This window comes from Pseudophryne corroboree, chromosome 4 (genome assembly GCF_028390025.1).
Source record: "Pseudophryne corroboree isolate aPseCor3 chromosome 4, aPseCor3.hap2, whole genome shotgun sequence".
Taxonomy (NCBI): Eukaryota; Metazoa; Chordata; class Amphibia; order Anura; family Myobatrachidae; genus Pseudophryne; species Pseudophryne corroboree.
In genome coordinates, this window is record NC_086447.1 from 437,420,963 (window position 1) to 437,435,760 (window position 14,798).

The window sequence follows — 14,798 nt, forward strand, 5'->3', positions numbered from 1 at the left end:
AATTGGGTCCATTAAGGTTCAAATTTCGGCCTGTTGATTTTCTTCCAGAAAGAAATTGGCTTCAGTTCCTGAAGTCCAGAAGTTGTTAAGGGAGTACTGCATATACAGCCCCTTTGATGTCTCCAGTGGCACTGGGCGATCTCAACGTAGTTTTGGGATTCCTAAAAAATCACATTGGTTTAAACAACTCAAATCTGTGGATTTGATATATCTCACATGGAAAATGACCATGCTGTTGGTCCTGGCCTCGGCCAGGCGAGTGTCAGAATTGGCGGCTTTATCTCACAAAGCCATATCTGATTGTCCATTCGGACAGAGCAAAGCTGCGGACTCATCCCCAGTTTCTCCTTAAGGTGGTGTCAGCGTTTCACCTGAACCAGCTTATTGTGGTACCTGCGGCTACTAGGGACTTGGAGGACTCCAAGTTGCTGGATGTTATCAGGGCCCTGAAAATATAGTTTCCAGGTTGGCTGGAGTCAGGAAATCTGACTTGCTGTTTATCCTGTATGCACCCAACAATGCTGGGTGCTTCTGCTTCTAAGCAGTCGATTGCTCGTGGGATTGGTAGCACAATTCAACTTGCACATTCTGTGGCAGGCCTGCCACAGTCTAAATCTGTTAAGGCCCATTCCACAAGGAAGGTGGGCTCATCTTGGGCGGCTGCCCGAGGGGTCTCGGCATTACAACTTTGCCGAGCAGCTACGTGGTCGGGGGAGAACACGTTTGTAAAATTCTACAAATTTGATACCCTGGCTGAGGAGGACCTGGAGTTCTCTCATTCGGTGCTGCAGAGTCATCCGCACTCTCCCGCCCGTTTGGGAGCTTTGGTATAATCCCCATGGTCCTTTCAGGAACCCCAGCATCCACAAGGACGATAGAGAAAATAAGAGTTTACTTACCGATAATTCTATTTCTCGGAGTCCGTAGTGGATGCTGGGCGCCCATCCCAAGTGCGGATTATCTGCAATACTTGTACATAGTTATTGCTAACTAAATCGGGTTATTGTTGTTGTGAGCCATCTTTTCAGAGGCTCCGCTGTTATCATACTGTTAACTGGATTCAGATCACAGGTTGTACAGTGTGATTGGTGTGGCTGGTATGAGTCTTACCCGGGATTCAAAATTCCTCCCTTATTGTGTACGCTCGTCCGGGCACAGTACCTAACTGGAGTCTGGAGGAGGGTCATAGGGGGAGGAGCCAGTGCACACCACCTGATCGGAAAGCTTTACTTTTTGTGCCCTGTCTCCTGCGGAGCCGCTATTCCCCATGGTCCTTTCAGGAACCCCAGCATCCACTACGGACTCCGAGAAATAGAATTATCGGTAAGTAAATTCTTATTTTTGGTGGTACTCGTATTATCAGAAATGTGTAAAACATTTTTCATTGCCTCAATCATGTAACGTGTGGCCCTACTGGAAGTCACATTTGTCTCTTCACCGTCGACACTGGAGTCAGTATCCGTGTCGGCGTCTGTATCTGCCATCTGAGGTAACGGGCGCTTTAGAGCCCCTGACGGCCTATGAGACGTCTGGACAGGCACAAGCTGAGTAGCCGGCTGTCTCATGTCAACCACTGTCTTTTGTAAAGAGCTGACACTGTCACGTAATTCCTTCCAACAGTTCATCCACTCAGGTGTCGACCCCCTAGGGGGTGACATCACTATTACAGGCAATTTGCTCCGCCTCCACATCATTTTCCTCCTCATACATGTCGACACAAACGTACCGACACACAGCACACACACAGGGAATGCTCTGATAGAGGACAGGACCCCACTAGCCCTTTGGGGAGACAGAGGGAGAGTTTGCCAGCACACACCAGAGCGCTATATATATATATTTTGCAAGAAGAGAAGAAAGGATATACAGCGCTGCTTGACACAATAGAGTATTAAATGAAAGTTTTAATATATATATATATATAATGTAAAAGATTTTTTGTGAATAAAAATACAAATATTTCATACAATATAAAATTAATACGTCTCTTGAGTGACTACAGGTGGACTTGAGAGTCTGTTCATGCTGACATTCAAATATTTTATGCACACACCAGTATAAGCACAGTCATAATGATGGACCAGATAGTAACAAGTTCATCCAATTGGATGTATTTACCAAGTCTGTGTTCCGTTTAAGATGGATCCCGTTAGATGTAAGTCCGTATGGCAACGGTGATAAAATTGGGGTCCTGGTTCACAGTTGACTTGGAACTCCGTGTTCCGTTAGGTGGATCCTTTAGATGTTAAGGCAATGGCAATGCCAGTGTGGATCCTGGTTCAAAGGTATACCTTTGACAAAGCTGCCTGGAGCAGCGAAACGCGTTAGGCAAAGACCTGAGTGGACATACGCTGACCAGCACTTCCATCACGCCACCACTTGCAGTCAGGACCTCTGCTTATACTCCTATCCCCGTGAACCAGGATCCACACTGGCATTGCCATTGCCTTAACATCTAAAGGATCCACCTAACGGAACACGGAGTTCCAAGTCAACTGTGAACCAGGACCCCAATTTTATCACCGTTGCCATACGGACTTACATCTAACGGGATCCATCTTAAACGGAACACAGACTTGGTAAATACATCCAATTGGATGAACTTGTTACTATCTGGTCCATCATTATGACTGTGCTTATACTGGTGTGTGCATAAAATATTTGAATGTCAGCATGAACAGACTCTCAAGTCCACCTGTAGTCACTCAAGAGACGTATTAATTTTATATTGTATGAAATATTTGTATTTTTATTCACAAAAAATCTTTTACATTATATATATTAAAACTTTCATTTAATACTCTATTGTGTCAAGCAGCGCTGTATATCCTTTCTTCTCTTCTTGCAATTTCAAGGGACTGACTACCCCTTATTTATACAGCTGCTAGGGAAATCATACTCATCACAGCGCCCATATATATACTTGTTATATATACCTTCCCCACATATATATATATATATATATATATATATACAGGGATAACCTTATATAAGTGTTTTTCCCCTTATAGCTGCTGTATTGTTAATACTGCGCCTAATTAGTGCCCCCCCCTCTCTTTTTTAACCCTTTCTGTAGTGTAGTGACTGCAGGGGAGAGCCAGGGAGCTTCCCACCAACGGAGCTGTGAGGGAAAATGGCGCCAGTATGCTGAGGAGATAGGCTCCGCCCCTTTTTCGCGGACTTTTCTCCTGCTTTTTTATGGATTCTGGCAGGGGTTAAAATTCATCCATATAGCCCTGGGGGCTATATGCGATGTATTTTCGCCAGCCAAGGTGTTTTTATTGCTGCTCAGGGCGCCCCCCCCCCCCCCTAGCGCCCTGCACCCTCAGTGACCGAAGTGTGAAGTGTGCTGAGGAGCAATGGCGCACAGCTGCAGTGCTGTGCGCTACCTTGGTGAAGACAGGATGTCTTCTGCCGCCGATTTTTCCGGACCTCTTCTTGCTTCTGGCTCTGTAAGGGGGGCGGCGGCGCGGCTCTGGGACCGGACTCCATGGCTGGGCCTGTGTTCGATCCCTCTGGAGCTAATGGTGTCCAGTAGCCTAAGAAGCCCAATCCACTCTGCACGCAGGTGAGTTCGCTTCTTCTCCCCTTAGTCCCTCGATGCAGTGAGCCTGTTGCCAGCAGGTCTCACTGAAAATAAAAAACCTAAAACTAAACTTTTCACTAAAAGCTCAGGAGAGCCCCTAGTGTGCACCCTTCTCGTTCGGGCACAAAAATCTAACTGAGGCTTGGAGGAGGGTCATAGGGGGAGGAACCAGTGCACACCAGGTAGTCCTAAAGCTTTACTTTTGTGCCCAGTCTCCTGCGGAGCCGCTATTCCCCATGGTCCTTACGGAGTCCCCAGCATCCACTAGGAAGTCAGAGAAATATATGTTAACAATCCTGTAACTCAGTAATGCTAGTCCAACACTGCTGACAAACATGGGCACGGAGAATAAAACACACTGACAGAAGTTGGAATTATTTCTGAAATACATGAATTTAAACGATTACTGTGCACCACGATAGCCACATATAGCTATCTCTGAATGTGTACCATCATACATATACATCTAATCCATTGTAAACATGCATAGTAGACAGGGATGCCTCACATGTGCTGTATGCCCTTCTTTGTACACATGACCTAGAACTGACAGAAGACTGTCTGTCATGCCGCGGCAAAAGGAGCAAACGGTCTCCCCCACCAGCCACCATCTGCCACAGCAGCACGTGTCTCCCCTACCTGAGGTGTCCGTACTCACACCCGGCCATGTGTACACTGACAGCCCGTCACCCGGGAAAGGAGGCGCGGGAGGAGGAGGATACTTGCGCCCATAGCATAGAGTGGGAAACGGGACACGCCTCTGGCTGTAGGATGAGGTATAATACGTATTCTGCGTAACGCCAACGTTTCTCTAGTTATTGCATTGCGCCACCTCGCGGCAATCTCATCTTGTTACTGTGAAGATGTTAAGCATATTTTGACAGCCGTGCTAGACACCGGCCGAGTTCTGCACTCACCATATCTATTATATAAACACTCCAAATTGTTTCTTTGTCTATGCTTTATAAACGGTGCGCTGTGCTGTACAGCCCGACATTGGCTACTCATCATGCGACCGGAGCCTGGCCCCACCGATATACAGTAGTCAATGTTGGGCTGCCTGCACAGTCTATTTTTCCTTACGACGCCGATCCCGCGGGACACACGGTGCGATATGCAGTATTTCTCTTATGTCCTAGAGGATGCTGGGGTCCACATTAGTATCATGGGGTATAGACGGGTCCACCAGGAGCCATTGCCACTTTAAGAGTTTGAGAGTGTGGGCTGGCTCCTTCCTCTATGCCCCTTCTACCAGACTCAGTTTAGATAATGTGCCCGGAGGAGCCGCTCACAGCTAGGGGAGCTCTCCAGAGTTTCTCTAGTAAAGTTTATTTTAGAGTTTATTATTTTACAGGGAGGCTGCTGGCAACAGCCTCCCTGCTTCGTGGGACTAAGGGGAGGGGGGGAGTAGTGTCCGCCTTGCGGGGTCTGAGCCACTATCTCTGCTGACAGGACACTGAGCTCCTGAGGGGATAGATCGTTCCCCACCACAGGAGATTGCTCACCCCAGCAGCATACCGCCACCCCCTTACAGAGCTAAAGATCAGTGGCGAGTGAGTCACCGACCCCCTAGCAAGCGGGGGACTGGTGTGAAGATGGCGGCATCAGGGTAGGAGCGCAGTATTAACTGCGCTCCGGAGGCTCAGCGGTACATAGTGCGGTGCTGTGAGGTGCGCCCTGAGCCAGCGCCTACACCTTACACTGGTCACACAGCCTGTCAGGGTCTTGGGATCTCAGCCAGCACAAATCCTCAGGCCAGTATAATCCTATGAAGAGCGGAAAGATAGCGCCATTTTGGGGGCGGTCCTTCTCCTCAGAGCGGATCAAGCAGCGTTCAGCGCCATTTTCCTGCCTGCACTACGCTGTCAGTGAAGAGCAAGTCCCTCCACAGCAACTCCAGCTATCTCTCACGGTACCAAGGGGTTGTAGAAGGGGGGGGGGGGGGGGGGAGCTGCAAAACGACTATGTAACCTATTAAGGTGCGCAGCGCTGATAGGTGGTCTCTCTTTATATTTAAAGCGCTGTGTGTGGGTTAACTCCAATCTCTGTGTCTCTCTTGCCATTCTTGGGGGTGAAACTCTGTCCTCGTGTGTGTGTGTGTGTGTGTGTGTGTGTGTGTGTGTGTGTGTGTGTGTGTGTGTGTGTGTGGTGTGTGTGTGTGTGTGTGTGTGTGTGTGTGTGTGTGTGTGTGTGTGTGTGTGTGTGGTCTCCATTAAGCAATGTTCAGGGACTCTGTGTCATATGCTGCAGAGGATATGTCCTCTCAGGATGTTCCCATTCCATGTAATCAGGATTGCGCTGGTTTAGCACAGATTCCAGCAAGGGAGCCTGAGTGGTTTTCCTCTATCAAATCTATGATTTCTATAATTTCAAATATGGTTGCACAAAATGAATCTGCAACTCAGGCTTTACAGAACTCTATGGCATTCTGGCCCAGTTCTGGTACATCAGGGCTCCTCGCTGTATATTCACATAAACGTGCTCTTGCACAGATCATGCAGAATCAGAGCCGGCCCTAACCAATATGATGCCCTAGGCAAGATTTTGTCTGGTGCCCCCTAGCACCACCGCTGGTTCTGCCTCTGACCTTGCACCTCTTTCCCAGCATCATCACCCCTCACCCATAGCAGTCCTTGTACCCCCTATATATTTTAAATAGGAACAGTTCGCATATTTGACGCACAGCCCAAAAAGAGGCATCTTCTTGCTGGGAAGGGGCATGGCCACACAATAGTAACCCCAATTCCAATTACGCCACACAGTACTGCAACTTTATTCACATTTTATCTTGCGATAGTTTCCATAATTCATATAACATCCCACAGTAGTATCACTTTACCTTATGGCCCTCATTCCGAGTCGTTCGCTCTGTAAATTTCTTCGCATCGCAGCGTTTTTCTGCTTAGTACGCATGCGCAATGTTCGCACTGCGACTGCGCCAAGTCATTTTGCTATGAAGATAGGATTTTTACTCACGGCTTTTTCATCGCTCCGGCGATCGTAGTGTGATTGACAGGAAATGGGTGTTACTGGGCGGAAACACGGCGTTTTATGGGCGTGTGGATTAAAACGCTACCGTTTCCGGAAAAAACGCAGGAGTGGCCGGAGAAACGGGGGAGTGTCTGGGCGAACGCTGGGTGTGTTTGTGACGTCAAACCAGGAACGACAAGCACTGAACTGATCGCAGATGCCGAGTAAGTCTGAAGCTACTCTGAAACTGCTAAGAAGTGTGTAATCGCAATATTGCGAATACGTCGTTCGCAATTTTAAGACGCTAAGATTCACTCCCAGTAGGCGGTGGCTTAGCGTGTGCAACTCTGCTAAAATCGCCTTGAGAGCGATCAACTCGGAATGAGGGCCTATAAACGTTACTCCTCACAGTAGAGCCCCTTATTCACATTACATCACACTGAATTGCTCCTTATTCACATTACACCACACCTTATTGCTCTTTATTCATATTAGACAACACAGTAGTGCCCTTTCTATATGCAACGCCACATAGTAGAGCACCTTATACACATAATGCCACACATTAGTAATGCATTTATACACAATTCCACACAGTAATGCCCCTTACACTGAGAGACACATTAATGTCCTTATAAACATAATGCACCTTAAACATTATGACAACCTTTATTAATGCCCTTTTACACATAATATCCCTTACACATATGCCGCACATTATTAATGCCCTTATACACATAATGACCCCTACACATTTGCTGCACATTATTAGTGCCCCTATACACATAATGACACACATACAGTAGTACCCTGTTACACATATGCCGCACATTATTAATGCCCTTATACACATAATGACACACATAGTGGCCCTTTACACATATGTTGCACATTATTAATGCATTTTTACATGACACACATAATGCTCCTTACACATATTCTGAACACTACTGCACAACCAACCCACTCACATGCACACTGCACTCACACTGCCACTAACACTGTGACCTATGCCTCTGCTTGGATACAGATGTGTCCTCACAAATCTTGCATCAATGCTAACGTCAGGCACCTTTTTTTTAATGAAAATGCATCTTATTTGCATTGCTATGTGGCTAGGATGCACAAGCAGCTTCTGCTGATTAAACTGATATGCAGCATGCCTATATACTGTGTGAGACTGTGGCTGTATCTGCATATGAAATGCTACACACAGAATATAGGCATGCCGCATATCATTTTAATCAGCAGAAGCTGATGATGCCCCAAGGCATATCAAATGCCCTAGGCAATTGCCTAGTTTGCCTATGCCTATGGCCAGCTCTGTGCAGAATGATACCGATACCGTTTCTGATACGGCAGACGGTGACGGGGATGTGTTGCGGGGGGCAGCATCTCTTGCAAAAGGGGTGCAGTTGATGATAGAGGCTATTAGGGATGTGTTGAATATTGCTGATACAACACCCGAGCAGGTTGAGGAGGCTTACTTCACTGACAATAAGAAAGCCTCACTAACCTTCCCTGCGTCAAAGGAATTAAATGCTATTTTTGAATAGGCTTGGGAAAACCTGGATAAAAAAACCCTAAAAGGGTTCTGGTAGCGTTTCCTTTCCCGGTACAGGATAGGAAAAATGGGAAAACCATCAATTGTTGACGCGTCAGTATCCAGACTCTCAAAAAAGGTGGTTTTACCTGTTCCAGGACCTACCGACTTGAAAGAGCAGGCTGATCATAAAATTGATAATACGCTTAAATCCATGTACACGGTTTCTGGGGCAATACTACGTCCCACTATTGCCAGTGCTTGGATTGCCAAAGCTATAGTAAAGTGGTCAGGCAAATTACTTAAGGACTTGGATACTATGGAGAAATGTGATGTTGAATTGTTTTTACGTAACATTCAAGGTTCGGCAGGATTTTTGGTAGAATCCATGAAAGACCTGGGTTCCATGGCCGCGGGAATTTCTTTCATGTCAGTATTAGCTCGTTGAGGACTGTGGTTGCCCCAGTGGTCTGCCGACGCGGAATCCAGGAGAAGTGTGGAGACCCTACCCTACACAGGTCAGGCTCTTTTTGGGGAAACGTTAGATGCGTGGATCTCCACGGCTACGGCTGGTAAGTCACTTTTTCTTCCCTCAGCTACACCTGCTCCAAAGAAACCCTTTTCTTCAGTTACATCACAGCCCTTTCGGTCTACCAAGCCCAGAAAGGTCAAGCCGTCCAACACCTTCTTTCGGGGACGTCGGCCCAAGTCCAAGAAACAGAAACCAGGAACAGAAACCTGCTTCAGGTACACCAAAGTCCTCCGCATGACGGTGGGGCCGGTGGGAGCGAGACTCAGACATTTCAGTCATGTCTGGGTGTCCTCCGGCCTGGACCCCTGGGTGCAAGACATTATGTCCCAAGGGTACAGGCTGGAATTTCTAAATCTCCCTCCTCACCGATTTTTCAGATCAGGCTTGCCAGCTCTGCTGGCAGACAGGACTGTCCTGCAAGAAGCCATCCAGAAGTTAGTGGAGGCATAGGTCATTGTGCCAGTACCTCCTCATATGCAAAACAAAGGTTTCTATTCGAACCTTTTTCGTGGTACCAAAACCGGATGGATCGGTCAGGCCCATTCTGAACTTAAAATCACAAAACCCCTTCCTGAGGGAGTTCAAGTTCAAAATGGAGTCTCTAAGGGCAGTGATTTCAGGTCTGGAGGAGGGGGAATTCCTAGTATCCCTGGATATCAAGGATGCGTACCTCCACATTCCGATTTGGCTGCCGCATCAAGCTTATCTTCGATTCGCACTGTTGGACTGTCACTTTCAGTTCCAAGCCCTCCCATTCGTCATCTCCACAGCACCAAGGGTATTCACCAAGGTGATGGCGGAAATGATGATTCTCCTCCACAGACAGGGGGTAAACATAATTCCGTATCTGGACGATCTGTTGATAAAGGCATAGTCCAAGGAGAAGCTGTTATGGTCAATAGCACTCACGACCCAGCTTCTTAGGGAACATGGTTGGATCCTGAATCTTCCAAAATCACATTTGGAACCAACCAGGAGGCTGTCCTTTCTAGGAATGATCCTCGACACGGAGGTGTAGAGGGTGTTTCTGCCAGATGAAAAGGCGTTGGTGATTCAAACAATGGTCCGGGATGTCCTGAAGTCAGCCCGGGTGTCAGTTCATCAGTGCATTCGCCTTCTGGGGAAGATGGTGGCCTCTTATGAGGCTCTGCAGTACGGGAGGTTCACGCTCGGTCCTTCCAACTGGATCTCCTGGACAAGTGGTCGGTATCCCGTCTACACATGCACCAAAGAATACGTCTGTCGCCAAATGCCAGGATTTCACTCCTCTGGTGGCTGCAATTACCTCACCTTTTGGAGGGCCGCAGGTTCAGGATTCAGGACTGGATCCTTCTAACCATGGATGCAACTCTCCGGGGCTGAGGCGCAGTCACTCAAGGGGTAACCTTCCAAGGAAGGTGGTCAAGTCTGGAAGCCGGCCTGCCAATAAACATTCTGGAACTAAGATCCGTCTACAATGGTCTTCTCCAAGCGGCCCATCTTCGGAGAAATCGGGCCATTCAAGTGCAGTCGGACAATGTGACAACAGTGTAACACCGTTTTAATTTACAAAATATACAGACAATATTAAAATAAATAAATCTCAAAGTGCAGTGCATGGCATATTCATATTCTTTTAAAGGTGGAGGCTTTCCCGTCGATAATTCACAATGGGTAATTACCAGATCTGTATGAACTGTGGTTTAGACAGTTCCAGTCACGCTCAGAGCAAGAAGTCCCAGGCTTTCTCTCCTATAGGATCGTCAGAGCCTCCAGCAGTAGTCCAGTGAATAGATTGGGTCGCCTCCTCCTCCACTAACGCGTTTCTTCCTCCAACTGAGGTCTTTATCAAGGTGTGAGTATGCCTCCTGTATGATCATTCCTCCCTTTTAAATCAACAATGTCCAATCCTCTGTCCCCGTGCACAGCTGAACCTCTTAACATACAAAACTACAAGTCCCATGGTTCCCTGCTGTGTACGGGACTTCCTGCTATGTCATTTCCGGCATAGCAGGGAATAAGTGATGACAAAATATGTAATAGAATTCGTGGACACAGTCCGATTGGTCGATCTTGAATGTCTTATAAGTATGTCCGCATAAATTAGAATATAGTGCCGGGATAGTCTTTTAATCAGCACTTCTGATATTTTACCGCTTGTATGAGGTATATTCCTACAGCCTATACACATCCCACATCGGAACAAACAGAAAAGCAAGAACAATAAAGGAGAAGGATTTGAATGGACTTTCATAACGTCATTCAGTAGCCAACATAGATCATTAGAGAAATCGCTCAATAGACATTGGGGGATTCTATGCAAGGATCCTATAATCGGCCACCTACTACCTAAAAAAAACGAAGTGCATCTTCAGGAGAGCTCCAAATTTGAGAAATAGTTTGGTAAAAAGTGCACAGCCTGTCAAAAAGAATATGTGCACAGTGAAATCTAAGGGATTCTTCCGATGTGGGATGTGCATAGGCTGTAGGAATATACCTCATACAAGCGGTAAAATATCAGAAGTGCTGATTAACAAGACTAAATACAAGATACAAGATTTTACAACTTGCAACAGCACTAATATCACTTACGCCATTGAATGTTCATGTAACCTGTGGTACATAGGGCGTACCTCAAGGGCCTTAAAAATTAGAATAAGCGAACACTTGAGGAATATTAAGAAAGGATTAACGACTCACGCATTATCAGAACATTTCAGAGTCCATCATAGCGGAAATATAGCAGATATCAAACGTTTTTGTGCCATTAGACATATAAAAAATCAATGGAGGAGGAAGGATACTAGCAGCCAATTGGCAAGAGCCGAGATGCAAGCCATTTATGAATTAGGCACACTAAAACCTGGGGGTCTAAATGCAGACTTTGAAATAAAGTGGTTTTTAAATTAAGCTCTTGCCATATTTTCTCCAGTTTTACACATCACTATTAATTATCCTCTTTTTAATGTATTAAGTACCTCTTCGACCTCTTAAGTTATACTAATGTACTGTGGGGGGTGCTGTGTCACTATTTCTTTTAACAAATCGGTCACCCTAGTGATAAAGTTGTTAACATCATAAACGTCACCGGTAGTGATGATCTGTGTCACCCGGGATATAGATTTTTGGCTATGTGATAAGTTTTAAATGGTTCTAAGATGATAATATTGTATTTTAGCCTATTATGATATTTCTCTGTCTATCAGATCAATGCCAGGATCTCCATAGTAACAAGGATGCTATACTAACACGTCACCGGAAGTGACGTAACGGACCGATCGGGACGAGGATTTCATGTCCCGTATAAAAGACTATCCCGGCACTATATTCTAATTTATGCGGACATACTTATAAGACATTCAAGATCGACCAATCGGACTGTGTCCACGAATTCTATTACATATTTTGTCATCACTTATTCCCTGCTATGCCGGAAATGACATAGCAGGAAGTCCCGTACACAGCAGGGAACCATGGGACTTGTAGTTTTGTATGTTAAGAGGTTCAGCTGTGCACGGGGACAGAGGATTGGACATTGTTGATTTAAAAGGGAGGAATGATCATACAGAAGGCATACTCACACCGTGATAAAGACCTCAGTTGGAGGAAGAAACGCGTTGGTGGAGGAGGAGGCGACCCGATCTATTCACTGGACTACTGCTGGAGGCTCTGACGATCCTATTGGAGAGAAAGCCTGGGACTTCTTGCTCTTAGCGTGACTGGAACTGTCTAAACCACAGTTCATACAGATCTGGTAATTACCCATTGTGAATTATCGACGGGAAAGCCTCCACCTTTAAAAGAGTATGAATATGCCATGCACTGCACTTTGAGATTTATTTATTTTAATGTTGTCTGTATATTTTGTAAATGAAAATGGTGTTACACTATATACCTTTCATTTCCCCTTTCTTGCATACCGCATATGTACCGAACGGAAAAGGTTTATGCGAATAAATCAGCCTATGCAAATACTGGAAAAGCGCTGGTTAAGTGTATACTTCATTTTTTTTCTGTCATTTGTATTTCTTGGTGGAGGATTTAAAGGATACCTCTAGAAGTGTCACACTGATTAGGAGCTATTTGCGCACGGGACAGCTCTTCTAACTCTTTTTGCTAATGTGACAACAGTGGCTTACATAAACCGACAGGGCGGAACGAAGAGCAGAGCTGCAATGTCAGGGTTAACAAGGATCATCCTCTGCGCAGAAAAGCATGCGTTGGCGCTGTCAGCAATCTTCATTCCGGGAGTAGACAACTGGGAAGCGGACTTCCTCAGCAGACACGATCTCCATCCGGAGGTGTTCAAGGAGGTAACAGATCTTTGGGGTGTACCCCAGATTGACATGATGGCCTCTCGTCTCAACAAGAAGCTTCAGCGTTATTGTTCCAGGTCGAGGGACCCGCAAGCAGTGGCGGTAGATGACCTAGTGACTCCGTGGGTGTTCCAGTCGGTGTACGTGTTTCCTCCACTTCCACTCATCCCAAAAGTTCTAAAGCTCATAAGGAGAACAAGGGTTCAAGCGATCCTTATTGCTCCAGATTGGCCAAGAAGGGCTTGGTACGCGGATCTTCTGGATCTACTGCAAGAAGAGCCGAGGCCTCTTCCTCTTCAGGAGGACCTGCTGCAGCAGGGGCCATTCGTGGCTACGTTTGATGGCATGGAGGTTGAATGCCTGATACTAGCTCGAAAGGGCATTCTGAACAAGGTTATTCCTACCCTGATACAGGCTAGGAAAGGAGTAACGTCTAAACATTACCATCGAATTTGGAAAAAATATGTATCTTGGTGTGAGTCCAAGAAATTTCCTGCAGTGGAGTTTCAACTGGGACTGTTTCTCCTCTTCCTACAAGCTGGTGTGGATATGGGCCTGAAGTTGGGATCTGTGATCCAGATTTCGGCCCTATCCATTTTCTTCCAGAAACAATTGGCTGCCCTCCCTGAGGTTAAGACCTTTTTGAAGGGAGTTCTGCACATCAAACCTCACTTTGTACCGCCTATGGCGCCTTGGAACCTTAACGTGGTGTTGCAGTTCCTCCAATCGGACTGGTTCGAGCCTCTACAGGAGATTGAGGTCAAATTTCTTACGTGGAAGGCTGTCACGTTGTTGGCTTTAGCTACTGCTAGATGTGTGTTGGAGTTGGGGGCTTTGTCCTGTAAAAGCCCATACTTGATCCTCCACGAAGATAGAGCTGAGCTCCGGATATGTCAGCAGTTTCTTCTGAAGGTTGTGTCGGCATTTCATATCAACCAACCTATTGTGGTGCCAGTGGCAACTGACTCCTCAATTTCATCAAAGTCCTTGGATGCTGTAAGGGCTCTGAAAATATATGTGAAGAGGACTGCTCATCACAGGAAATCGGACTCTCTGTTTATCCTGTATGATCCCTAGAAAATTGGGTGTCCTGCTTCTAAGCCGACGATCTCTCGCTGGATCAGGTTCACTATCCAGCATGCGTATTCTACGGCAGGCTTGCCATGTCCTACGTCTGTCAAGGCCCACTCTACTTGTAAGGTGGGGTATTCCTGGGTGGCAGCCGGGGTGTCTCGGCATTACAACTTTGCCGAGCTGCAACTTGGTCTGGGTTGAACACGTTTGCAAAGTTTTACAAGTTCGATACTTTGGCCTCTGATGATCTGAAGTTCAGTCAATCAGTTCTGCAGGAGACACTGCGCTCTCCCTCCCGTTCTGGGAGCTTTGGTACATCGCCATGGTACTAATGTGGACCCCAGCATCCTCTAGGACAGCCTTTTTCAACTGGTGTGCCACAGCACACTAGTGTGCCGCGACCAGTTGCTGAGTGTGCCGCCGCTCGCCTCCCGCCGCACGGACCCGATCACTGCCGCCAGTAAGAGCTGTCACCCGCCCAGCCACACGGACCCGCTCACTGCCGCCATTAAGAGCTGTCACTGGCGCCACCCGCCCCCGCTGCACGGACCCGCTCTCACTGTCAGATCTCCGCACGCCGCCGCCCGCCTGCCTCACAGACCTGCAGCATCCTGTTCATATCCATTCCGCAGAGTCAGCCGGACCGTGACCTATGACTCACCATAGCTCACGGTCCGGCTGTCTCTGCGCCCGCCCAGTGGTGAGTTCTAGGCACTCCTCACCGCTATATATTATAAGGGAGAACTGGTGTGTGGAATTACTAAGGGGGGAGCTGGTAAAGGGGAGCTGGTGTGTGGA

The 14,798-nt window shown here is 46.9% G+C and overlaps 1 protein-coding gene across 1 annotated transcript in view; it reads left to right on the forward strand.

Moving 5' to 3' along the window:
* The first annotated feature begins 4,205 nt into the window (after nt 1-4,205).
* Nucleotides 4,206-14,798, forward strand: part of LOC134909714 (protein ripply2.2-like) — a 78,884-nt gene continuing 68,291 nt past the window's right edge. The window contains exon 1 of the mRNA XM_063916908.1: nt 4,206-4,362. Within this exon, the coding sequence (XP_063772978.1) occupies nt 4,253-4,362 (110 nt within the window). The 5' untranslated portion in view covers nt 4,206-4,252. The remainder of the gene's footprint in view (nt 4,363-14,798) is intronic.